The 27,845-nt window shown below is 37.1% G+C and overlaps 1 protein-coding gene across 1 annotated transcript in view; it reads left to right on the forward strand.

Moving 5' to 3' along the window:
* Window positions 1–12,701: 12,701 nt before the first annotated feature.
* SEMA3C (semaphorin 3C) overlaps window positions 12,702–27,845 on the forward strand; it is a 203,845-nt gene continuing 188,701 nt past the window's right edge. Inside the window, exons 1-2 of the mRNA XM_061165145.1 lie at window positions 12,702–12,977; window positions 14,985–15,125. Coding sequence (XP_061021128.1) covers window positions 15,023–15,125 — 103 coding nt within the window. The 5' untranslated portion in view covers window positions 12,702–12,977; window positions 14,985–15,022. The remainder of the gene's footprint in view (window positions 12,978–14,984; window positions 15,126–27,845) is intronic.

Raw genomic sequence — 27,845 nt, forward strand, 5'->3', positions numbered from 1 at the left:
AGGTAGGAGACTCAGGGAAGAACCAGTGTTGCAGTTTACTAGGAGTGGTCATCTGCTGCAGAATTCTTTCTTGCTCAAAGGATGACAGTCTTTTTGTCTTATCCAGGCTTTCAACTGATTGGATGAGTCCCACCCATTTTATGGAGAGCAATCAGCTTTACTCACAGTCCACTGATTTAAATATTAATTTCATCCAAAAACATTCTCAGAGAAACATCCAGAATAATATCTGGCCAAATATCTAAGCACAGTGGTTCAGTCACGTTGACCTATAAAGTTAGCCATCTTGCATATGTATCTATAACTGCTTCTGTTTCCATACATATTTATATGTATTTATATGACTGGCGTGTTACCATCCATGGGGCTGCAAAGAGTCGGACAAGACTTAGCTACTGAACAACAACAACAAATATAAGTTCGTTGTAATAGTTCTCTTATCCAGTCTCAATGCTATTTTTGTAAATATGTCTTAATTTTTTAGCTAAATATTTAAGACATGAAACATCTTGACTTTCATTAATAAATATAGAATTGAGAATTTTATGTTACATGTAATTAGAAAATGTTTGAAATTAGTGAAGCAGGGAAATAATCAATGGCTCCTAATACATGTTCAGTTCAGTTCAGTTCAGTTGCTCAGTCATGTCCAACTCTTTGTGACCCCATGAAACGCAGCACACCAGGCCTCCCTGTCCATCACCAACTCCCGGAGTCCACCCAAACCCATGTCCATTGAGTCAGTGATGCCATCCAACCATCTCATCCTCTGTCGTCCCCTTCTCCTTCTGCCTTCAGTCTTTCCCAGATCAGGGTCTTTTCAAATGAGTCAGCTCTTCGCATCAGGTGACCAGAGTATTGGAGTTTCAGCTTCAACATCAGTCCTTCCAATGAACACCCAGGACTGATCTCCTTTAGGATGATATTTCATATTTTTTATTGTGCTTAAACTATACAATTATGGGAGGGAAACATCATTGATAACATTGTTCAAGTCAGAAATCTTCAGCTCAGGGAGACGAGAACTTGTCTAAATCCTCACAGAATGTAATTTATAACAAATAGTATAATTCAGAGGAAAGAAGGTGGAATGGTGCAGGGGGCAGGAACCAAAAATTCGTTAACATTAAATTCCTGCCGTATAAAAGTGCCTCAAACTGGGCTGTTTAAAATGGCAGAAATTATTCTGTCACAGTTGTGAGCTTAGAAGTCCAAAATCCAGGTGTTGAGAGTTGCATGTTTCCTCTGAACTCTCTATAGGAGAATCCTTCCTTGTTCCTTTCAGTTTCTGGTAGCCCCAGGTGCTCCTTGGTTTGTGGTAACGTAACTCCAATTTGTCACTACAATTCATGTGACCTTCTTCTTTTAAAGACTCCAGTTGTATTGTATTAAGGACCCACTCCAATGACCTCCTTCTAACTTATCTTTGCAAGGGCCCTATATCCAAATAAGATCACATTCACAAGTATGAGGTTTAAGACTTCAGCATATCATTTTGAGGGATACAGTCCAATCCACAGTTCCTCCCAAGTAATGCTGACATAATTTAAAAAACCACTGAAACTATAGTCAAGACAATGTGACCATGACTTACATAGAGAAAAGACGTCCAAAAGGCTGTAGCAGGGCCAAACAGTGATGACCTAAGGGAGGTGGAAAGGAATGTAGATTCCTGAGTACTACATTCTGTTTCTCCTGTGTTTCATTCAGATTTAATCCCTTGCTTAGCTTTCCTTGTTTTTAAATCTTAGGTGAGGAGTATAAGGTAAAATATGCTGGACATAACACGCTGTAAATGCTAACAGAGCTATTCCTTGCAAAATGCAAACTTACCTCATACAGCTCTCTGATAGAAAGTATCACCATTTCCCTCGACTTCCAACCTTCTTTGGCATTGTGCACAGGAAAACTTTTGTTTCTTTAGAGACATCCATATTTTATAGCAGACAGGGAGGTTTTGATTCAAAAGTAGAAGAGAAAAGAGACAGGGTACCTGACTGTAAGAGTGTTAAACAAACATTTCGAGAAATGCTTTTATACTAGTGGAGGGCCTTCTTTGGTTTAAACTATTATATAAATTGACAGTTGAGTAAAATATGGATCATCTATGTGACCCAATTAATCACCAGGTTTCAGTCTGAGAAAAGTAGGTTTATACTTAACTCTATGCGAATCTGTGATTTTGTATCATAACTTGAAAATACTGAAACTGAGCAGTGAACGGATTATTTTCTCTAAGTCTAAATATGAGGAAAATGCTAAACTTTAAAAGTAAAGCAATTTGTTTGCCCTTCAGAATTTGAGAAGATAAAATCATAACACATACAAAAACTTCACTGAGTATTAGCTGGTGAATTGTTGAAGCAGTCAGTGTTTAAAATATTGCCAAAGGCTACTTTCTCTCCTATAAGTAAATTATTGTGTTTCAATTTGCAGATACTCTTATCATGTTTTGGTTTCACTCAAATAATAATCCTAAAATAATTTTTAAAAAATCTGATAAGGAAGGAAATGCAAAAAAAAAAAAATAATGGAACATTTTGGAGTTAGAGTACCTTAAATGAAAATGAAAGACTCTAAGAATCAAACATTCATATTTTGTATAAAAGCGATATACAACCAAATCATACCCCAGGGTATGTATGTGCATATAATGTTAAAGTATATAAAGAACATAAATTCCATAGAGAAACAATATATTGTAACCAAGAGCTTATGCACACTCAAGACTTAATGTGAAAGTGAAAGTCTCTCAGTCGAGTCTGACTCTTTGCGACCCCATGGATAGTCCATGGAATTCTCCAGACCAGAATACTGGAGTAGGTAACTGTTCCCTTCTCCAGGGGATGTTTGAGATCCAGGAATTGAACCAGGGTCTCCTGCATTGCAGGTGGATTCTTTACCAGCTGAGTTACTAGGGGAGCCCCCAAGAGAGACTGAAATGGAAGTCAAATAATGAAATATTTCCTAATATCAAAAATTGTTGCCTTTCAGAAGCCTTAACAGTTGGTCTATACATTAAATAATGAAATATTTCTTATGGCAAAAATTGTTGCCTTTTAGAAACCTTTATATTCGGTCTATACATGCATCCATAGACAAATGACAGCATCAATAATTGGATGCAAATACTAATTTGTATTTTCAAAACTGAGGTGACACCTTCAGTATACCTATGTTTTAATAGAATTATATTATCTTTTAGTGTTTATTCTTAAACTGTAGATCCAGAGTCAGAATATTCCTAGAAACTTTTAATATTTCTTCAAAATATATGGGTATGTATGGAGATAGGAGAGGTGGTGTTTTTAACTCCAGGAAAATAAATAGTTCATTATGAAAAGAAAAATTCTCCAGATAAAAATCTTACAATGTAATGAATTTTCTGGGGTTACAGGTGCACATTTATACTTTCTAAGGGATCAATAGAAAAATACCCAACACTAGCACTTAATTCTATGGCTGGAGCTCAATGTCTCTCAATAAGATTTTATAAAAAACTTTTATAAAATGTTAGAAAAGTTTTATAAAATCTTTGAAGCTTATAAAGCTTATCAAACTTTTATAAAAATTTCATATTTTCTATTACCAGGAAGTACAAATGCTTTTTTTCCTAGCTGATATGAATTTGCTATAGATAAATAAAAATAAAATGCCATGTGTTCCTAAAATAATATGCTTATAATTATAAATGTTTTGCATTAGTTTACTCATCATAGAATTTTATTTTATTTTTAATTAATGAATTATGGGTGTGCTGGGTCTTTGTTGCCGCGTGTAGGCTTTCTTTAGTTGTGGTGCATGCACTTCTCATTATGGTGACTTCAGGAATTTGTGGCTCACAGATTATGGAAGGAGGGCTTAGCAGTTGTGGTGCAAAGTCTTAGTTGCCTTGCAGCATGTGGAATCATCCCAGAGCAGGGATCGAACCTGTGTCCCCTGCATTGGCAAGTGAATTCTTAACCACTACACTATCAGGGAAGACCCTTCATAGAATTTTAAAACTGAATTGATATTACTGGTGTTATTTTTTTATAGCTCTTCATTTAAACCATAGACGTTTTCTGAATATATATATGCTTTTAATATGAATGCCAACTAAATAAATTTTTTGGATAGATTGAAGAACCCTTTGATAAAGCAAGTTTTTAAAACTCATGCTACTATTACAGCAATAGATAATCCAAGATATTTAATATATGATATTTTGTTAAGTGATATATACTTAAAAGTAATGAAATTGGGATGAAATCTACAGAATATGAAAATAAAATTTGTAGAAAGTTTAAATCTTAAAAGATTATATTCTTGTTGCTTCAAATTTAGACCTTGGTAGAAGAAAGCTTAAATGAAACAACTCTAGAGTAAAACATGAGAAGAAACAAAATTATATTCAGTTATTGGAAATAGATATTTGTTTCCCTTTCTATGTCAAGAATTGCTGCTACTAGGTTCGTTTTAATCATGTATGCTGTTATTTTTATGTTTAATGTGATAGGAGTTTCCCAGAACCTTGTTTTAAATTTTAAACAGAGAACTCAAAACATGTTTTCTGAATTTTAATTTTAAACCTCAAGTTTAAAATTTGAATTAATTCATACCACATGTTCTTATAGCAGTTGATTATCAAGAATGAAGCCAATTCAGATGTTCTCACAGATTTTACAAACTCAAATTAAAATTCAAATACAGCCTGAAGAGGAAAATACAAACATAATTACCTTTGGGAGTAAAGTTATGAACCTTGGAAAGTAGTTACTTAAAAAGTCAGTAAGAAACTCCATGTATTGAAATGAAACACTATTAGTAACAATAAAATATATTATTTAGGCTTCTTCAGGTCCACAAAACATTACTGAAAGAAAAGTTTGATGTAGTTAATTGAGCAACCATTTATCAAGCAGTCACTGTGTGCCAACGTGGCTTTGCTTCTGGCCACAAAATGTCTAGAGGTCTATGTCCTGTCCTGAGGCAGTGGAGTTAATGGAGCACATTTTCACACGATGGTAACATAATATATACAGCAGAGACTTCCCTGGCCGCCTAATAGTTAAGAATCAGCCTGCCAGTGCCAGGGATGTGGGTTCGATGTCTGGTCTGGGACGATCCCGCATGCTGCAGAGCAACTAAGCCCGTGAGCCACAACTACTGAAGCCCATGACACAGAGCCTACGCCCTTAGAACCCTTGCTCCACAAGAGAAGCCACTGCAGTGAGAAGCTCGCACACCGCAAGGAAGAGCAGCCCCCTCTCACCACAGCTAGAAGAAAGCCGGCGTGGCAACAGAGACTCAGCAAAGCCAAAAAAATAATTACATATTTTTTAAAAGTATACAGCAGAGGGATAAACAAATTTATGGGAATAATGAGAGAGAAGGTGTTATCATACATTATAATATCTAATTAACCATCAAGCTAACAGTAGTTGGTATAATTCTCATTTTAAAAATAATAAAAATAAAACTGGAAAAGACACAATACTCAACATAGTAAGTTAATGTATCAAAAATATAAATCAAACTCTATTTGACATCAAAATTGATACTGTTATCATTTTATGTATAATATCCAAGACTTCACTAATGTTTGCTTAGGATTGTAGGAGTGTTCTACAGAGAGGATTTGAGGTAAGTCTCAATGAATGAGAAAGAATTTGCCAAGTGGATGAGATGGAGGAAAACAGAGGAAATGGCATGTGAAAACCACAGAAGGTGAAGAGGTACAGTATGGTCAAACAATTGTAAGGCAAGGCATTTGATACATAGAAGTTTAAGGAGCAAGGGGAAGGAATAGGTGAGAGGGGGATGAAGGATTATCTTGGACCAGTCAGTGAAAGGGAATGTCTGAGCCATGAAAATAAGCTGGAACATTATCCTCAGTGAATGAACAAAAGACTATTCAGAAACCCTGGTGACAACTGGTATAACAGGTAACCTGTAACTTGCTGTTTAAAAATCAGGTTTGACCTTCCTTGATATCACTGAACCTCATGTTATTTAGGCTTGAATTCACTGTGCTGATTTGTTTCTGGATTGGCTTTTACTGTATTTACACAAGTAACAAGCTAGACTTAAAGGAAGAGAACTAATTTGTTAATATATAACTATAAATGTGTTTGGATAGATAAAAAGTTATTCAGGAATTTTGTTTCATAATTGTGTGGTCTTTTACCTAGTCAATTTATTATTGAGTCCTTCTTCTACCTATATTTCCTGAAATACTTCTCCATCTATATTTCAAAGCTATTCATTAATCATCGCAGTTCTAGCTATTCTATAAATGCAAAGAAGAAATACATAGTGATTTTGCTTTGAAACTTCCTATAATTTCATGGTGATAATAAAACATCTGAATTTATAATTCAGATGTGTGAGATAAAGTGTTTAGTATCCAACAAAAACAAAAAACCTTCTTCAGGACCTTAACAGCCTAGGAGGAAAGGTAAAGTTTTCCACTTTGCTTACCTGACTGAACCAACGTACTAACAGTAGTGAGAAGTGGACTCTGACACAGGCAGATTGGAATTCACTGCCTAGAGACAGGGCCCAAGTAAGAGCAGGTGACTCAATTTTTTGCATTGGCTTCCTATTTGCATAATGTAAGCACTTATATTTTCTTTTTAGGACCATTAAGGAGTTTAAAAGAAATAATCTTTGTAAAACATCTATTAAATAACATCTGTGTGTGTGTGTGTGTGCTAAGTTGCTTCAGTTGTGTCTGACTCTTTGTGACCCCGTGGACTGTAGCCCGCTAAGTTTCTCTGTCCATGGTATTCTCCAGGCACGTATACTGGAGTGGGTTACTATGCCCTCCTCCAGGGAGTCTTCCCAAACCAGGGATTCAACCCACATCTCTTACATCTCCTGCATTGGCAGACTGGTTCTTTGCCACTAGGACCACCTGGGAAGCTCATTAAATAACATATTCTTTTCTAAATCATACTCCTTTTTCTGGTACACTTCTAGTCTAAAATCCAACAAGCCCATTGCAATAGATACAATCCATCAAAGAAAAGCTATTTCGCTGAAATGTACCCCACAGTTGCATATCTTATGTCACATTTTTTTTAAAAAATGAAAATTATTTATCTCCTTTAAAATTTTTAAATGCCACTTGAAATTTCAAAGCACTAAGTATCATGACTAAAATTAATAACAAGTAGTTGATGTTTTAAATTTATTGCACAGCCTTCTCTATCTCCCAGAGATCAATGGTAGAGAAGACAACTTTATCATGTAATTTTCATTATGAGACTGCCTTTGTTAGGATGTAAAAGTTGTTTATACAATTTAATATTCTACTTTCTAATCAACCACTTAAGGTTCATGAAGAATAGAAAAGTAGTAGAATTTGAAGATAATGTGGAAAAGGCCTTTGACCAGGTTAAAAAACTGTTAATGGGAATCAGCTATAACTAACAATCCTGAACTCATTGTTCCAGTTGGTAATTATTTTTGAGCCTTGTTACACACCTCTGACAATCAGAGACACTCACATAGGCCTCTTGTAGCTCTCCTGTGAGAACATGTGGGAAAGAGTTTTATACTGCCAGATAGAGAAACACAGCTCAGGATATAATAGATCTAGCAAAGCAGTTTACCTTTCTTAAGCAAAGTCTGATGGTGTGTCTGTGTGTGTGTGTGCATATATTCAATTAACAAACTCTATTTATTAAGGAACTATCATTTACTTTGCAAATGCAGTTGTTGTTGTTGTTGCTCAGTAGCTAAGTCCTGTCTGACTCTTTGCAACCCCATGAACTGCATCTTGCCAGGCTTCCTGGTCCATCACCAACTCCCAGAGCTTGCTCAAACTCATGTCCATTGAGTCAGTGATGCCATCCAACCATCTCATCCTCTGTTTTCCCCTTGTCCTCCTGCCCGCAATCCTTCCCAGCATCAGGGTCTTTTCCAGGGAGTCAGCTCTTTGCATCAGATGGCAAAAATATCAGAGCTTCATCTTCAGTATCAGTCCTTCCAATAAATATTCAGGATTGATTTCTTTTAGGATTGACTGGTTTGACAGTCCCTTGCTGTCCAAGGGACTCTCAACAGTCTTCTCCAGCACCACAGTTTGAAAGCATCAGTTCTTTGGCACTCAGCCTTCTTTACGGTCCAACTCACATCCATACATGACTATTGGAAAAACCATAGCTTTGACTAGACAGACTTTTGTTGGCAAAGTGATATCTCTGCTTTTTAATACACTGTCTAAGTTTGTCATAACTTTTCTTCCAAGGAGCAACTGTCTTTTAATTTCGTGGCTGCAGTCACCATCTACAGTGATTTTGGAGTCCAAGAAAATGAAATGTGTCACTGTTTCCACTTTTTTCCCCCATCTATTGTCATGAAGTGATAGGACCAGATGCCATGATCTTAGTTTTTTGAATGCTGAATTTTAAGCCAGCTTTTTAACTTTCCTCTTTCACCTTCCTCAATAGACTCTTTAGTTTCTCTTCACTTTCTGCCATGAACAGTATGAAAAGGCAACTGAAGTTGTTTATAGTTGATCTTGAAGACAGATACTACTCCCCTCAGGAAGTTTCCCATGAAATATTCCTATAAGGACAAAACAAATGCAGAATTCACATTTTACCCCTGTGATGATAATATGAGTGACCACAACACTCTTTTACAAGCTTGTCATGTGCACATAAAAAATAAAATAAAATCACTAACAGACTCTTACTACTGAAATTCCTTACCATTCTACTTCAGTGTTTGAGATACAGTAATATATAGACATTAGAGAGAAGAACATACTCTTATTTTGGCTGAGTTGGGAAATATAGGACTTTATTGTGTATGAACAATTTAAAAGTATTTAAAGTAATGCTGAACTAGATTTCACATTTTATAAAATCTTATATATTCACCTGCTATAAAATTACAAAGGCAAAATGCTGCAAAAAAGCAGCAATTTCTTTCTGGCAGTTTCTCTCTCCAGAGCAAACCGCTATCACGAGTTTATTTTATTTTAATGCCAGGAACTTTACAAGTTGAGAAGCCTAGGGTTTAGAACACATCAGGAGAGACAGAGATCAAGGGTCAAGGATATAGATTAGCAATGAGTTAAGAATGAAAGTAGAGATACACTCATCGTATTGAAAAATAAGAAATGATTTTAATGGAGGAAATACTAAAGCCTATTAACCATGCAGATAGCAATTCCACACACATATTTCTGGACCAGACCTGTTTGACTGGCTTGGTCTCAGAACAACTAAAGTAACCAAAAGAGAATGCTGATGTGAACAAAGTCAATAACCATTTGCAGTACAAACGTTCTAAAGATATGGTTCAGGAGATTTAAAATGCTGTCATCTAGAATTTGAGCAAATGAGGAAGTTAGGAGGCAGGAAAGTCAAAGAGGAGAAGAGAATTAGAGAAGGGAGGAAACGTAGAATAATAACTCACATTGAAAAAAATTAGACAAGTCATTCATGCCAGAGTTTCTCTTTCTAGTCCAATATTTACTATCCATGAGACTTTGGGCTAACCTTCTCTGTTCTCATGTGTAAAACAGTAATTTCGTTCAGGAATGTGTTCATATAACATGCAAAATTACTAGAATATACATGATCTATCTTCTCCTGTGACAAATATTAAATATAACTAATAAGAGAACTTTCAATCTCTTAAGGATTGAGATTCCTGAAGTAAAGCTTATTCATATAGTTCATCTGTATGGTGGGAAAAACCTGAAAATAATCTTTCTTTAAATTTAAAATAATGGATTTCATAGCTGTACAACTAATAAAGAAAAGATGGGTACGTTACTCAAAATCAGTCCAAGAATTTATATTTAGGACCACCAAAAATGTAAAAAATAAGGTCATTATACTTCATTAGGAAAACTTCAGTGTACAAGAGTCTATAACATCATTCCTTTAATATCTCAATGAGAGCGATTTTAGTATTTTAACTTGGATTTTTTCCCCAAAAACATTTTGATGAGGGTAAACTTTGTAATTAATAGCCTCGGAATTTAACAGTGTCATGACTCCTGTATATCTTTGTAGTGTTCACCTTTCCCAAACTAGCTTACTTGATTGTGTGAAAGTATTAGTCACTGAGTCATTTCTGATTCTTTGTGATCCCATGGACTGTAGCCCACCAGGCTCCTCTGTCCATGGAGTTCTCCAGGCAAGAATACTGGAGTCAGTAGCCATTCCTTTCTTCAGGGGTCTTCCCCTGCTAAGGATAAAACTAGGGTCTCCTGCATTGCAGGCAGATACTTTACCATCTGAGACACCAGGGAAGGCCCTCTTACTCAATTAGCTCATGCTATTTATCACCTATGAGGATAGGGTCAAAAACTGCATCCAAGAAAAGTTGCACTGGCCAGTAATGTTTCTTATATAAGTCCTGTCAAGGTTGTTTAGGCTTCTAAGTAGTTTGGAAAAAGAGGGGCAGAGATAAATCTTATTATGGTCACCTATTGACCCTCTTAAAATTTCACTCTATGGCCCAAGTTTCAGTCAAACATGAGAAGTAATTGTGTCCTTGTGCTTGAATCTGACTTGACTAATGCCTATCAATATTTTCATGATTCATTTTGAGGCATGGTCAATGGTAAATGTCTGAGTCCTGTGCAAATACTACTAATGTCTCAGTACTGGGCAAATACCATTCAGTTAAATACACTGAAAGAAGTTTATTCAGCAAAAAAAGAGAGAATCATAGCACAAGTTTCATAGACTGGTTAAATAGAAACTATTTGTCATACCCTCTAAATCCTTTTGAAGAATTGAGATGATTCTTCCAACTTTAGTAAAGTGAGTTCGGTAGTAAATTTGGCTTGCATTTCACCTTGCATTTCTTTATCTTGGTTCCCTGTGTAAATATATTCTACTTTGCATGGGTTTACAGATTAATCAGTGTCTCATGGGGCTTCTCTGGTGGCTCAGCAATAAAGAATCTGCCTGCAGTGTAGGAGACCTGGGTTTGATCCCTGGAGGAGGGCATGGCGACCCACTCCAGTATTGTCTGGAGAATCCCATGGACAGAGGAGCCTGGTGAGCTATAGTCCATAGGGTCACACAGAGTCAGACACAACTAAAGTGACTAAGCAACAGCAGCAGCAAGTGTATAATGACCCCACATTTTGAAATTAAGGATTATACAGTTTATTAATGCTCACTGCATTCTTCTTTCTAATGATTTATTCTTTTCGGTCCCTAATTTACAAGTGCTTAAGGATATATACTAACACATCAGTAGGCAAGTAACAGTGGTCACTATAACTCGGATCTTAATCAGTTTCAGAAGTATTTCAGAGAAAACCATGCATAGGGTTTACTCATGTTTACATCTGGTTTCTCATACTGTCAGATGTTTTGTCAGTTAAATTCATTATTACAAACATGTCGAGGAGCTGCTCACATTTTTATTTCACTAATTATTGCAAAAATAATTTAACTATATTAGATTATTTTAAAAGAACAGATCCACTTAATTTGAAATTTCTTTCATAAACATAGTTTGTGTCTGAAGAGAATATTGGTCATGGAATATAATTTTTGAACACAAGTTTGCATTCTTATTTGGCATAATCCCTTCATATCTCGCTGCACAGAAAAACTTAGTGACATAACATGTCTGTGTAAGAAGTGGTGCTTAGATAACACGAAAGATTTTTCTTAATCACTGCTTCTCTTCCTCCTAGTGAGGTGTAGCTCAGCTGTCCCACTCCATCAAAGATTTTGCACTCTCATAAGTATTTTCTATGATAGTTTATAAAAATTTAGTGATCTAACTTACTTCATAAAGAAAATTATAAGAAACACGGTGGAGAAATTACACTCCATGTTCTCTCTGTATAGTGACATCTACTGGGCTTTAGCTCACAGTGATTTTTAAGCAAGTACCTGCTCATTTTATGGAGGTGGAAGCTCATTTCTCCCCAAGTACAAATATCTAGTTAACTATGATCCAGAGAAATAATTTTCACTTAAACATCAACGTTAGTTCCGGAATTTAACAAGGTTACCTGAAGGTAGTGCTGGAAATATATACCCTTGATGTCTAGATTCGTAAACCTCTATCTGTTGGCATAATTCAAAACAGGCTTCCTCTACACAACTGTGAAATAATTTCTTGTAATTATGCTTTGGGAGTATCCCGGAAGGTAGGGTATTGTATATGAGTGAACGTGGAGAGGTCGACAAAGTTACTGCTTTAGGGACATTAAGGAAGCACAATAGGAAACAATACCCATTAAAAGGATAAACTTCTGCGATGAGACTGTTTTATGTCGACCGGTTTTAGAAAATGTTCTACAGGAAAAGGACGAGACTCATGCCTTTTAAAACCCCATCTACTTGCCTTAAAAGGATGCTGTGATCCTTTTCTGGCCAAAACTGCTTTGCACTTTGATATTTAAGGCCAAGCTTAAACCTGAATGCCTTCCCAGAGCAGCCGGTAACAAACAAAAACCTTGGAACACCCTGTAAGTTGCTCACTCCACGGCGGAGTGAGAAAGGAGCAGAGTTGTTTAGTTGGCCCCCTAGCCTGCTGCAGCACATTCCTGGATCTCGAGGGCAGCTTGTCCCGGGGTCGGCCCCGCCCTGGCGGCTCCCCGCCGCCCTCCCGCGGGCGCGCTCTGGGTGGGGCCTCGCGGCCGGTGGAGATGCGGCCGAGCGCGCTGGGCGGGTGCTGTGAGCTGGCTGGGCGGCGCGCCGGGGCAGCCGGAGCCGCGCGCCGCGTAGCTGTAATCGGACACCCGAGCGCTCGCCCTTGCGCCGGCCACTTTCCATTCACTCCCGAGTGCTTGATTGAGCGACGCGGAGCAGGGCTCCGGGTGCCGCGCCGCTTCAACGCTGAGGATTCCTTTACAAAGGAACTCAGAAGGCAGGAAAGAAAGAATTTCATCGCTGGGACGCCCTAGAAATTGCGGTCTTTTAGGAAAAGGGCTAGAAACGGGGATCCAAACCTGTAGCGCATTGACGACTTTTCCGCGCTGATCTCTTTCCGCCTCGGTAAGCTGGATTCGTTGTTTTCAGCATTACAAATTTAGCAAAATACAACTTTGGATCTGTGTATAGACTTTTCACACATCCGTGTTCTCAAATCTGGACATTTTCTTAAGAGCGCGTGTAGTTTGTCATGGAAGTGTTTCCCTTGCAGAGAGCCTGACTGGAATTGTTTTTTTAGGTTATGACACCTGCGGAGAGTTTAAAGTTGAGTATCCCTGCCTTCTAAGGCAAAATTACTGGAGAGAATTTTATAAGAGGCCTTTTATTACGTGTTATTAGTGTTCAGTCACTACAAGTGAAAACAATAAGCATCGTGTCTTAAGTGTTTGAGTTAAAGGGAAGAAGTCCTAAAATATGAGGGGCGGGGGCATGTATAAGATACTTGACTTTCCCTCACTTCTCATCTCTGGATGGCTTGAAATCACGTTGCTCTTTATACTCACTCCACTTGACCTGTCATTTCATTTCCAATGTTATTTTTTTGCAATTTGTGGCGTATGTTGCTTTCATGGGGACATATCAGATAAGATATTGACAATAGCAGTATTTTAAAAATGTGTAATTATTAGCCTGCTTAATACAGAGACAAAGGTTAGGCATATTTATATATTTGGGGGGAGTGAAATTTAACTATAAAGTCAGCAAAACCAGGGAGCAAATTACTAAGGGAAAATCACCCTATAAAATCGGTTTTCTTTCAAGTTAATTTAGGGATGACAAGGTGAAGAGGTTGTGGAAGCAGGAAGAAAGTGTTTCTTTTGAAAATTACCAACACAAACATCTCTAGGGTTCCCTCCATCTGTGTGGTAAAAGAAGCATAGAATTTTTTTTTTCTACCTCTTATATGTACCACCTAAGAAATCAATAAGTTTTGTTTACAGTGGCATGTTCAGTTTAATTGTTCCTTTGCTTTTGTATTACTGAAGCTTCTCTATTGCTTCTGTACTGTATTACTTCTCAAATTTTAGTGGCATTTCTTTATTGAATAACAATACAGATTTTAATTTTAAAAGCCACGTAATATTGAAGATCAGTATTGTTGTAACCTGTAAAAATAGATTAAACTCTGTCATGTCATCTCATTGTATAATTGTGTTAGACTCAAAATGATTTTTTTTTTTAATGGTCCTGAGTTTATTTTGCATATTGTGGCTACTGGAGCTCCTGTAGATTTGATGTTACACATTACGTGATCTCTAGTGTTCAGACATTAGTTAATAGCATGGATCAATTATATAGATATGGTTTTAAACAGTAATACCTGTCTCTCTGATTTATCTTTTGGAATGTTGACAGCCCACTTTCTTGTTGATTTATTTTAAAAAGGCATTGAGGTTCAGTGGATTGCTCACCACTAAGTCATTGGTTTGAATTTGGCACAAATTCCTGGTTACCTCATCTACATCATTTAACAGCTGTATGGTCATCTGTATAACCTGGCAGATAACTAATTCCAGTGATATAAGTGATCAGGAATTGAGCACTGGTAGATTTTTGTGTAGAAATATCATTTCAGAAATGGTTACTCCAAAGAGCTAATGAGTGTGTGGAAGTGAAATTTTATGTGAGATTTTTCTCCTGCTACTATATTTATGTAGAAAGACAAGTTTTCATCTGTTAATACCTATTAGCACCATTCTCAAGTCTTTTCAGTGTAATGTGTTTTTTTGTTGTTGTTGTTTAAAGAGAATAACAAGTTTAAATATTGGTTTTTCCTTTGGGAATTGACAACATTTTCCTGGCTGCTTTGTTTAATATTTACATTATTTTGCTGGATGATGAAATAATTTCACTTTTAACAGACTTCCAGACACAAATGAAATCAAATCCGAATTTTCACATGTAAGACAGAAAGTCACAGCACCTCCTACTGTTTGCGTGACTCTAAAAGTTCAGATATGTCTTTTGTGAATAAGGTGCTGTCTAGATTGCTGGTTTTGTGTGTATGGGTGGGCATGTGCTCCTAAAATGAGAAGTAAAATATAACAACTTATTATCTTTATTATAAAGGTATTTTCCCTTGGATACTAACTTGCAAATGTGAAGAAATGGCATTCCAGGCAGTTTGCATCTTGGTTGGAGTATTTGTTTGTTCTACCTATGTGAAAGGATCGCCTCAGCCCCAAGCAAGAGTTTACTTAACATTTGATGGTAAGAAAGTTGACAAACAATCTGAGAGAAATGTTGAAGTCTTTTCTTTTCTTAATCCAGGTACAAAAATTAGTAGAGAGAGTAAAATAATAATTGAGTATTGATTAGCGTTAAAAAATGTCTACTGGATTGCCTTTTGGATGATGTGGCTGTTTTAAACTATTGATTAACAGACAAAACTCTCTATTTCATTTATTTATGAAAATGTTTGAAATGGATTCTGCCCTTTTTGAAGTTTCTTCTGTGTTTACATGTACATGCATGAGGAGATGGTGAAGAATTCAAAGCCTAAGATCTTTAAGCTTAGTAGTCACTGAACTTTGATGAGGAACACCCCTTATGTGGTACTTCTCATCAATAGAAAGAGCTATGCAGGTTTAATTATTGAAATTTTTTCTAATACATTTTGAGCCTTAAACTAAAAACTGGGTCTCTCCATACATTGTTCTAATGGTGTTCTTCTATTTCCATGAGGAGATCCTGAGGTTGGCAAAGTCTCCTAATTAATTGAAAAGGACCTAAAATAATATGCTTTTGATTGCTATTGTATGCATATGCTTTCTTCAGAAGCTTAGGAAAACAAGTGTGATTTCAAATATTCACGAACATGAAAGGCATATTAAGGTCCTCTGAGGGAATGGTTTGCCAAATGTGTGCATGAGCTTTAATGTATGTAATTCAAAAGACTTGGATGATTTTGGTCATCACGTAACCCAAAATAATTGGACAGATGGAATAAGAGATGGATCAGGAAGATCATCTTGCCAGTCAGAGTCATTTATATCTTTATTGCTCCTTTCAGCTTTATCTTTGCATAAACGTTAGTGTCACTGGGCATATTTTCATTCATTTGAGAAACAGTATACTCTCAGGCCTTATATAGCTGTGTGCTTTTGAAACTCTGTTATCTTCCATTTCAAACAGCAGTATGACTGACACTTATGACTCAAATGGCTATCTTTTTTCTTAGTTGCTTAAATCACCAGTGCTTTCCCCAGGGTCATCACAAGCACTGAAGGAGCCTTATTTGGAACTTAGAGTGTGTGAGCTTCTAATTATTTCCTTAGCTTCTGAATTAGCCATTCCCCTCAAGAACCCATGGCTATTAAGTTAAGTTGGAAAGAAAAAAGACCTTTTGAAATGTCTTTTTTTTTTTTTTTAAATTACTAACACATCTTGCTGGCTGATTTCACCTCTTCTTCCAGGATGAAAACTGTGAATTGTTGTTGTTGTTTACTCACTAAGTTGTTTCTGACTTTTTTACAACCCCATGGACTATAGCCCACAGGCTCCTCTGTCTGTGAGATTTCCCAGGCAAGAATGCTGAAGTAGGTTGCCATCTCCTTCCCCAGTGGATCTTCCAGACCCAGGGATCGAACCTGCATCTCCTGCATTGCAGGTGGATTCTTTACCACTGAGCCACCAGGCAAGCCCTAGAGCTATGAATTACCTAATCAAGTAAAAAGTAAAGGCATTAAGGAGCAGTGCAGTTCCCTCCCTGTTTTCTATATTTCTCTAGTGTATAGGAAGAAGACATGGCAACCCACTCCAGTATTCTTGCCTAGAGAATTCCATGGACAGAGGAGCCTGGTGGGCTGCTGTCCACGGGGTCACACAGAGTCGGACACGACTGAAGTGACTTAGAATGCATGCATGCATAGGAAGATGAAGTGATCACATAGATTAGGTATCTAAACCTGCTTTCCATTACACTGAAACTAATTAAAAAATTTTAAACTGAAGCTTGAGCTTGAATATGTAACTGTTAAAAAACAAGTTTGTCACTAGAGATAATTCATCAAGTCTGTTTTTGAAAAGACAGTTACATTTTATCTTTTAAAGAGGAAACTAAGTAATACAGTCTTTTAAAACCAGACTTCAGTATTGTATAGGATAATGACTACTGTCTACAACATGACTGGAAGTTATGATGGACTTTTTAAAATACTGCATATCTAAAATTTTAAGTGCTCTGAAATTTAAAAAAATTCTTATAGAATAATACTTAATTTATAACATATGCAGAATACAGCATGATTAGATAAGCTAATTATCTGAAAATCTTATAATTCCTATTTTATTCTTCCCAAGAGTCTTCTTGGAAATAACTAGATAGAATTCACTTAATTTGGATACTGTTTTAAAAAGTTATATCAACAAGGATAATGAAATCCCACAATTTCTAAATTAATAATAAAAAAAACTTCCAAAAATGAACTATGTAATAGGGAAAGTATCTTGAGCAAAACCAGTTGTTTGAAATGTATTAATTTTAATCATTCAGTTCAGTTCAGTCACTCAGTCGTGTCCGATTTTTTGCGACCCCGTGAATCGCAGCACGCCAGGCCTCCCTGTCCATCACCAACTCCCGGAGTTTACTCAAACTCATGTCCATCGAGTTGGTGATGCCATCCAGCCATCTCATCCTCTATCGTCCCCTTCTCCTCCTGCCCCCAACCCCTCCCAGCATCAGGGTCTTTTCCAATGAATCAGCTCTTCTCATGAGGTGGCCAAAGTATTGGAGCTTCAGCTTCAACATCAGTCCTTCCAATGAACACCCAGGACTGATCTCCTTTAGGATGGACTGGGTGGATCTCCTTGCAGACCAAGGGACTCTCAAGAGTCTTCTGCAACACCACAGTTCAAAAGCATCAATTTTTTGGCGCTCAGGTTTCTTCACAGTCCAACTCTCACATCCATACATGACCACTGGAAAAACCATAGCCTTGACTAGATGGACCTTTGTTGGCAAAGTAATGTCTCTGCTTTTTAATATGCTATCCAGGTTGGTCATAACTTTCCTTCCAAGGAGTAAGCGTCTTTTAATTTCATGGCTGCAATCACCATCTGCAGTGATTTTGGAGCCCAGAAAAATAAAGTCTGACACTGTTTCTACTGTTTCCCCATCTATTTCCCATGAGGTGATGGGACCAGATGCCATGATCTTAGTTTTCTGAATGTTAAGCTTTAAGCCAACTTTTTCACTCTCCTCTTTCACTTTCATCAAGAGGCTTTTTAGTTCCTCTTCACTTTCTGTCATAATGGTGGTGTCATCTGCATATCTGAGGTTATTGATATTTCTCCCGGTAATCTTGATTCCAGCTTGTGCTTCTTCCAGCCCAGCGTTTCTCATGATGTACTCTGCATATAAGTTAAATAGGTCATAGTAATTTTCTTAGCTGATTTGACTGTACCTGCTTGAAATCCTGTTCCAAATTTCTTATTACCTAAAGTGTCTCAGTGATCTTATTATGATTTGTCTGAGTATCACACTGAATAGGTTACTAAAGATATAGAACTTTTGTACAGGGTTGACATTTATACTTTCTTTCATTTATTAATATTTTAAAATTTCTGAGTGACCCATTAGAAGAATCCTTTCAGTTTTGTCTTACTGCCCAGTTAAAAACACAGTCAGTTTAAAGGTGTGTGAAGTAAGAGATCTCTTCTCCCATACACATTCTGTCCCTTCTTGTGGTGGTGGGGTGATGGAGTCATAGCATCTGGGAAACAGTGACTTACAGATTTGCCTTCCCTATTGATCTAGCACAAGGTCAACCAGATGGTTGTCACTCCTAGGGGAGAATATACTTCAGGTGTTATTAAATAATTATGTGCACTGGATAAATCTTGAATGTTAAAAGAACTGTTATTCCTATTAGATACTGTGTTTCATAAAATTTTATGCCAAATACCTTTTCAAGTGAATAAAATGTTCGTGCAGATTATTTTTGTTTGAATTGAATTTTTCTTGAAAAAACCCAGTAGTTTATGGATTCATATTTCATAACATTATTGTCATATTCTTTCCAGAAAATCTCTAAGACCAATAAGGTTCATAAGGAAAAGCAAGGCTATGTATGTAAATAGACAGAACTTGTTTTGATTGCTAATATTATGTTGAAGTTAATGTTCAGTCACTCAGTCATGTCTGACTCTTTGCAACCCCATGGACTGCAGCTCACAAGGTTCCCTGTCCTTCACTATCTCCCAGAGCTTGCTCAAACTCATGTCCATTGAGTCAGTGATGCCATCCAACCATCTTGTCCTCTGTTTTCCCCTTCTCTTCCTGCCTTCTGTCTTTCGCAGCATCATGGTCTTTTCCAGTGAGTCAGCTCTTCACATCAGATGGCCAAAGTATTAGACCTTCATCTCTAGCATCAATCCTTCCAATGAATATTCAGGGTTGATTTCCTTTAGGATTGACTGCTTTGATCTCCTTGCAGTCCAAGGGACTCTCGACAGCCTTCTCCAACACCACAGTTCAAAAGCATCAATTCTTTGGCACTCAGCTTTCTTTATGGTCCAACTCTCACATCCATACATGACTACTGGAAAAACCATAGCTTTGACTCTACAGACCTTTGTTTACAAAGTAACATCTCTGCTTTTTAATATGCTGTCTAGGTTTGTCATAGATTTTCTTCCAAGGAGCAAGTATGTTGAAGGACGTTCCCTCTATTCCCACATTTAATATTTCTTGTAAATGAATGTTGAATTTTGTCAAATACTTTTTGTGCATCTGTTGGAGACAATCAGTTTTTCTGGTTTTTCTCCTTCATTTTGATACTGTGGTATATTATGATGATTGTTTTGCAGGTATTGAACCATTGTTACATCCCTAGAATAACTCCCAATTGATAATGGTGCATGCTTCTGTTAAAGTATTGTTGAATTCTGTCTGCTGATATTTTGTTGAGGATTTTTGCACCTATGTTCATCTGGGATATTGGCCTATAACTTGTGTGTGTGTTTGGTGTCCTTCATGATAGATTTTCATGGCTACCCACTCCAGTATTCTTGCCTGGAGAAGTCCAAGGACAGAGGAGCCTGGTGGGCTACAGTCCATGGGGTCACAAAGAGTCAGACAGTACTGAAGCGACTTAGTATAACGTAGCATAGCATGATAGATTTTGGTGTGTTGTATTTCCATTTTCATGTGTCCCAAGATATTTTCTTAATTTTTCTTTTGATTTCTTCACTGACCAGTTGGTTGATTAGTTGTTGTTGTTTAGCTGCTAAGTGTTCAAGTTGTTTAGTAACATGTTTAATCTCCACATACTTGCAGAGTCTTGTTTTTGTTTTTCAGATTTTTCTTGTAATTGGTTTCTAGTCTTATACCATTGTGATCAGAAAGATACTTGATTTGATTTCAGTCTTCTTAAATGCATATGACCTAAAATATGATCTATCCTGAAAAAATATTCCATGTGCCCTTGAGAAGAATGTTTACTCTGATGCTTTTAGATAGAATGTTCTATATGTATCTGTTAAGTCTTTCTGGTTTAATGTTTGGTTTAAGTCTGATTTCTGTTGATTTTCTGTTGGGATGATCTATTCATTGTTTAAGGGAGATATTAAAGTTCTCTCCTATTATATTGCCATCATTTTCTCCCTTTAGGACTGTTAATATTTGCTTTGTATATTTAGGTACTCCTACTTTGGATGATTAAATATTACAAATATTATATCATCTTGTTGGTTTGATACCTTTATCATATAATGACCATCTTTGTTTTATTTTTTACATTCTTGCTTTAAAGTCTATTTTGTCTGATATAAATATATCTACCCCAACTTTCTTTTGATTTCCATTGGCATAGAACACCTTTTTTTTCATCCCTTAACATTTAGTGTATGTATGCCTTACATCTGAAATCAATCTCTTGTAAGAAACATGTAGTTGGGTCTCGTTTTTAATCTGTTAAGCCATTCTGTGTGTTTTGATTGTAGAATTTATTCCATTTATATTTAAAGTAATATTAAATAAGTATGTATGATTTTTCTGTTACTAATTGTCTTCTCGCTGTTCTCTCTTCCTTTCTTCTCTTATTTTCTTCCCTTGTGCATTTGTTGTTGTTGTTGGTTTCTTTTTTTATTGCTTGATAGCTCTTTTTTCCAATTGTTATTGGAGTATAGCTGATTTACAGGGCTTCCCAGGTGACTCAGTGTTGGAAAATCCATCTATCAATGCAGGAGACACGGGATATGCAGGTTTGATACCTGGGTCAGGAATATTCCCTGGAGGAGAGAATGGCAACCCACTGCAGTGTTCTTGCCTGAAGAATCACATGGACAGAGGAGCCTGGCGGGCTACAGTCCATGGGGTCACAAAGAGTTGAAATGACTGAGCCATTCAGCACACACATCACAGTTGATTTACAGTATTGTACTAGTTTCTGTCGTATAGTGCATTAAATCAAGGATATGTATACATGTATCTACTCTTTTTTTTTCCCTTAGATTAGTATCCCATATAGGCCATTACAGAGTATCTTCCTTTGTGTTTTGAAGACTTTCTTTACTGTTATGCTCAGATTTTTTTCCTTATCTTTTACGTACCAGAGAGATTTTTATTTTCATATGTTTTCTTGTTACCTGTTGGTTCCCTTTCTTTTCAGCTTAATGAAGTTCCTTTAAGTTTTCTTATAGGGCCAGTTTATTGGTTGTGAACTCCATTAGTTTTTTCCTGACTGGAAAACTTTTTTCTTTCCTTTGGTTCAGGATGATAACCTTGTGGGGTAGAGTATTTTTGGTTGGAAGTTTTTTGTTGTTTTTTTTTTTTCCTTTTCACCTTGAATATATCACTCTACTCTCTTTTGTCCTTGAAAGTTTTTGCTGAAAATTCTGCTGATAAATCTTATAGGGACCCCGTTATATGTAACAAGTTGCTTTTTTTTTTTCTTTCTTGCTGTTTTTAAGATTCTTTTGTGATCTTTAAATTTTGACCGTATAATTACATTGTGTCATTGTGTGGATCTCTTGTGTTCTTCTTATTTGAAACTTTCAGGGATTCTTGGATCTGGATGTCTGTTTCCAAAATAAGGGAAGCTTTCAACCATTATTTCTTCAAATAAATTTCCTGCCTTTTCTCTCATTCTTGTCCTTCTGGGACCCTGGTTAAGCAAATGTACTTCTTTTCATGTTGTCATACAGGTACCATAAGCCATCTTAACTTTTTAAAATTCTTTTCTTTTTTTTGTTTGTTTAGTTTCCCTGTTTGGGTGAATTCCACTGCCCTGTCACCAGATTACTGATTCTTTCTTCTCTTTCATCTTGTCTGCTGTTGAACCCCTCTACTGTATTTTTCAGTTCAGTTTTTATATTCTTTAATTCTGAGACTTCTGTTTTGTACCTTATTATCTTTTCTGTATTGTTCAGGTTCTCACTGTCTTCATCAGTCTTCTTCTAAATTCAGTGAGCATCTTTGTGACTTGTGCTTTGAACTGTTATCAGATAAATTTCTTGTCTCCATTTAACTCAGATTTTTTTCTGAGGTTTTATTTTGTTCTTTGTTTGGAGCATATTCTTGTTTCCTCATTTTGCTTGACTCTTTGTTTCTGTGTATTATATGAAAGAGCTACCTCCCTCAGTATTGAAGGAATGGTCTTATGTAGGAGATGAACCTTAATTGTTCAACCTTGAACTAACATTTGCTTGTCTCTCAAACTTCTGTGATTGTCTGAAAGCATGAAAGTGTTTAGCTCAGTTGTGTCTGACTCTGTGACCCAATGGACTGTAACCTCTGTCCATGAAATTCTCCAGGCCAGCATACTGGAGTGGTTTGCCATTCCTTTCTCCAGAAGATCTTCCCAAACCAGGGATCAGACCCTGCTCTGCCACATTTCAGGTGGATTCTGCAGGCCTCGTGATTGTCTGAGGAAGCCTTGTGATTGTCTAAGCAGTCTGATTCATTCTTGATGGATCACAGATGAGGATGTAACAATGGCTGTGAGAGTTTCATAGCAAGGGATCTCAGGGAGAACCTAGTTTCAGGCTGATTGGAAGACTATCCTCATGTAGCAGCTTTTGAAATATGCAAATATATACAGCTCTGTGGGACCACAATTTTAAGCCCTGCTGTCCTCCAGACCAGGTGATATGAAGGTGTCCTCTGGATGACAGTCGCGAAACTCAGGGCTCCAAACAAGTATATAAACTATTTTTTGGTAGGTACTAGTTAGCTGAAGTGAAGCCAGAGGAGAGTACAGCCATGGCATTCTCTGGCCTACTTTCCCTGAGAGCACTTCCATAGCCTCTAGTGTGTGACAAATGTTAAGTCTCCCCCTAAGACTTGAAGCTCAAGAAAATAGGTCTCTCTCTGTCTCTCTCTTTTTTCTTTTTTTTTTTTTTTCATAGAAAGTTGGGTTGTGTTTCATTATGCTGTGTCTGTTCAATGCCCTGGGTGTGGTAGCCTCCCAAGAACTGACTCTGATTGTTTCAGTGCAAAAAGCTCGCCAGGCCACCAAGCCAGGTAATCAGGGTGCATCTTCTGTGTGGACTGGGCATACCTGCTGGCTTTAGTGAACCAGCAGGAGGGCACAGGGCAAGTCCCAAATGCCAGAGATATTGCAGCGCAGCAGGAGAGTGCTGTGACTGTTTGTGCCTGCTGGCACTAGCCAGATAGTGGGGAGGACACAGAAAATGTCACTCACCAACACCTCAATCCCCACAGAGAGTCCCAGCAGTCCACTACTCCTCCCCTGCACCGCCCTCCCTGCCCTGCTTCCGACCCCAGCAGATGCTTTAAGATTGGCAAAAGAATTTCCTTTACATGTAGACTAGGAACTTTTTAAGCTGTTGCTTTTTTGCTGAGTCCCGAGGCGAGTTGTCTATAAGTCTTTAAATAGCAGAATCTAGGCTCCAACAGCATTTTGGAGCCTGAACATAAGCCCCTGGAAATAAGTCCCTTGGTTTCAAAGCCAGACATTACGGGAGTTCATGTCTCCTATGCAAGTCCCGAGGGTTGGGGTGCTTGATATGGGGCACAAACCACTCACTCCTCAAGGAGAAGTTCTATATTTGTGAGCTCATTGTGGGCTGCTGTGCCAGAGATGGATTTTTTGGCAAGAAAACATCTCTGCCTGTCCTGCCCCTTTTATCCTTTGAGCTGTTTACCTAGTTTCCAGATCTTTTTTTTTAGAGGGAATCATTCCTTTTGTAGTGGAAGATTTGGTTGTGTTCTTGTGAGATGGTGAGTTCAGGATCTTCCTATGTTTCTTGGCTTGAACTGACCAAATTCAATTCAGGTCAGTTGCTCAGTCATGTTGGATTTTTTGTAATTCCATGGACTGCAGCACGCCAGGCTTTCCTGTCCATCACCAATTCCTGGAGCTTTCTCAGACTCATGTCCATTGAGTCGGTGATCCCATCCAACCGTCTCATCCTCTGTTCCCTTCTCCTCCTGCCTTCAATCTTTGCCAGCATCAGTGTCTTTAACAATGAGTCAGTTCTTTCAATCAGGTGGCCAAAGTCTTGGAGCTTCAGCTTCAGCATCAGTCCTTCCAATGAATATTCAGGACTGATTTCTTTTAGAATTGAATGGTTTGATCTCCTTGAAGTCCAAGGGACTCTCAAGAGTCTTCTCCAACACCACAGTTCAAAAGCATCAGTTCTTTGGAGCTCGGCTTTCTTTATGGTCCAACTCTCACATCCAGATATGAGCAGGAAAAAACATAGCTTTGACTAGACAGACCTTTGTCTGTAAAGTAGTGTCTCTGCTTTTTAATATGCTGTCTAGGTTTGTCACAGATTTTCTTGCAAGGAGAAAGCATCTTCTAATTTCATGGCTGCAGTCACCATCTGCAATGATTTTTAATCATGTTTTTAATTTCTGTTATTAAGTACTGACTTATTTAGGAGTGTTACACTTCTTGATAAATTTACCTCTTTTCCATTATGAAATATCTCTGCTTATTCCTGGTAGTAATTTTTGTTCTGAAATGTATTTTGCCTTAATGTAACACTTTCATTTTTCTGGTATTCAGTGGGGAAAATATTGGTTATGATTTCAGTGCCCTTGAGGAAATTTTTAATAAAATATTATGAAAAACATTTAAACAAATATTTTTGTGTACATAAATGTATGGATATTAGATTGGCAATGTGGTATAATGAGAACAGTGTTTACATGGAAATAAATATTTCAGGGTTTTCAACCCTTACTTCTTCAGTAATTAACTCTGAAACTTTGTCAGGACCTCGTTTTCCTCAATCAGGTACAAAAAAATTTGTACTAAATTGTTTCTAAGACCCCTCACTATATCCCTTGGTAAAATTATATGATATTTTAGCTTAGTTTTATTTTATAAATATAACCTCCTTTGAGTAAGAAGATTTTGTGTGAAGGACCTAGGCAAGTGGAAGAAAAGAAACCTAAACAATTTTTTTAAAATTCATGGGTTTTAGCTCTTCTCTAAATTTTTGGTAGAATTCAGCTGTGAAGCCATCTGGTCCTGGGCTTTTGTTTGCTGGAAGATTTTTGATGACAGTTTCGATTTCCTTGCTTGTGATGGGTCTGTTAAGATCTTCTATTTCTTCCTGGTTCAGTTTTGGAAAGTTATACTTTTCTAAGAATTTGTCCATTTCATCCAACTTGTCCATTTTATTGGCATAGAGCTGCTGGTAGTAGTCTCTTATGATCCTTTGTATTTCAGTGTTGTCTGTCATTTTCATTTCTAATTTTGTTAATTTGGTTTTTCTCTCTTTGTTTCTTAATGAGTCTTGCTGATGGTTTGTCAATTTTGTTTATTTTTTCAAAAAACCAGCTTTTAGCTTTGTTGATTTTTGCTATGGTACTCAAACTCTTCCAGAAAATTGCAGAAGAAGGTAAGCTTCCAAACTCATTCTATGAGGCCACCATCACCCTAATTCCAAAACCAGACAAAGATGCCACAAAAAAAGAAAACTACAGGCCAATATCACTGATGAACATAGATGCCAAAATCCTTAACAAAATTCTAGCAAACAGAATCCAACAACATATTAAAAAAATCATACACCATGACCAAGTGGGCTTTATCCCAGGAATGCAAGGATTCTTTAATATCCGCAAATCAATCAATGTAATACACCACATTAACAAATTGAAAGATAAAAACCATATGATTATCTCAATAGATGCAGAGAAAGCCTTTGACAAAATTCAACACTCATTTATGATTAAAACTCTCCAAAAAGCAGGAATAGAAGGAACATACCTCAACATAATAAAAGCTATATATGACAAACCCACAGCAAGCATCACCCTCAATGGTGAAAAATTGAAGGCATTTCCCCTGAAATCAGGAACAAGACAAGGGTGCCCACTCTCACCACTACTATTCAACATAGTGTTGGAAGTTCTGGCCACAGCAATCAGAGCAGAAAAAGAAGTAAAAGGAATCCAGATAGGAAAAGAAGAAGTAAAACTCTCACTGTTTGCAGATGACATGATCCTCTACATAGAAAACCCTAAAGACTCTACCAGAAAATTACTAGAGCTAATCAATGAATATAGTAAAGTTGCAGGATATAAAATTAACACACAGAAATCCCTTGCATTCCTATATACTAACAATGAAAAAACAGACAGAGAAATTAAGGAAACAATACCATTCACCATTGCAACAAAAAGAATAAAATACTTAGGAGTATATCTACCTAAAGAAACAAAGGACCTATACATAGAAAACTATAAAACACTGATGAAAGAAATCAAAGAGGACACAAACAGATGGAGAAACATACCGTGTTCATGGATTGGAAGAATCAATATTGTCAAAATGGCTATTCTACCCAAAGCAGTCTATAGATTCAATGCAATCCCTATCAAGCTACCAACGGTATTTTTCACAGAACTAGACCAAAGAATTTCACAATTTGTATGGAAATACAAAAAACCTCGAATAGCCAAAGTAATCTTGAGAAAGAAGAATGGAGCTGGAGGAATCAACCTGCCTGACTTCAGACTCTACTACAAAGCCACAGTCATCAAGACAGTATGGTACTGGCACAAAGACAGAAATATAGATCAGTGGAACAGAATAGAAAGCCCAGAGATAAATCCACGAACCTATGGACACCTTATCTTTGACAAAGGAGGCAAGGATATACAATGGAAAAAAGACAACCTCTTTAACAAGTGGTGCTGGGAAAACTGGTCAACCACTTGTAAAAGAATGAAACTAGAACACTTTCTGACACCATACACAAAAATAAACTCAAAATGGATTAAAGATCTAATTGTAAGACCAGAAACTGTAAAACTCCTAGAGGAGAACATAGGCAAAACACTCTCCGACATAAATCAAAGCAAGATCCTCTATGACCCACCTCCCAGAATATTGGACATAAAAGCAAAACTAAACAAATGGGACCTAATGAAACTTAAAAGCTTTTGCACTACAAAGGAAACTATAAGTAAGGTGAAAAGACAGCCCTCAGATTGGGAGAAAATAATAGCAAATGAAGAAACAGACAAAGGATTAATCTCAAAAATATACAAGCAACTCCTGCAGCTCAATTCCAGAAAAATAAATGACCCAATCAAAAAATGGGGCAAAGAACTAAACAGACATTTCTCCAAAGAAGACATACAGATGGCTAACAAACACATGAAAAGATGTTCAACATCACTCATTATTAGAGAAATGCAAATCAAAACCACAATGAGGTACCATTACACGCCAGTCAGGATGGCTGCTATCCAAAAGTCTACAAGCAATAAATGCTGGAGAGGGTGTGGAGAAAAGGGAACCCTCTTACACTGTTGGTGGGAATGCAACCTAGTCCAGCCGCTATGGAAAACAGTGTGGAGATTTCTTAAAAAACTGGAAATAGAACTGCCATATGACCCAGCAATCCCACTTCTGGGCATACACACTGAGGAAACCAGATCTGAAAGAGACACGTGCACCCCAATGTTCATCGCAGCACTGTTTATAATAGCCAGGACATGGA

The sequence above is a fragment of the Dama dama genome, chromosome 18, assembly GCF_033118175.1.
Source record: "Dama dama isolate Ldn47 chromosome 18, ASM3311817v1, whole genome shotgun sequence".
NCBI lineage: Eukaryota > Metazoa > Chordata > Mammalia > Artiodactyla > Cervidae > Dama > Dama dama.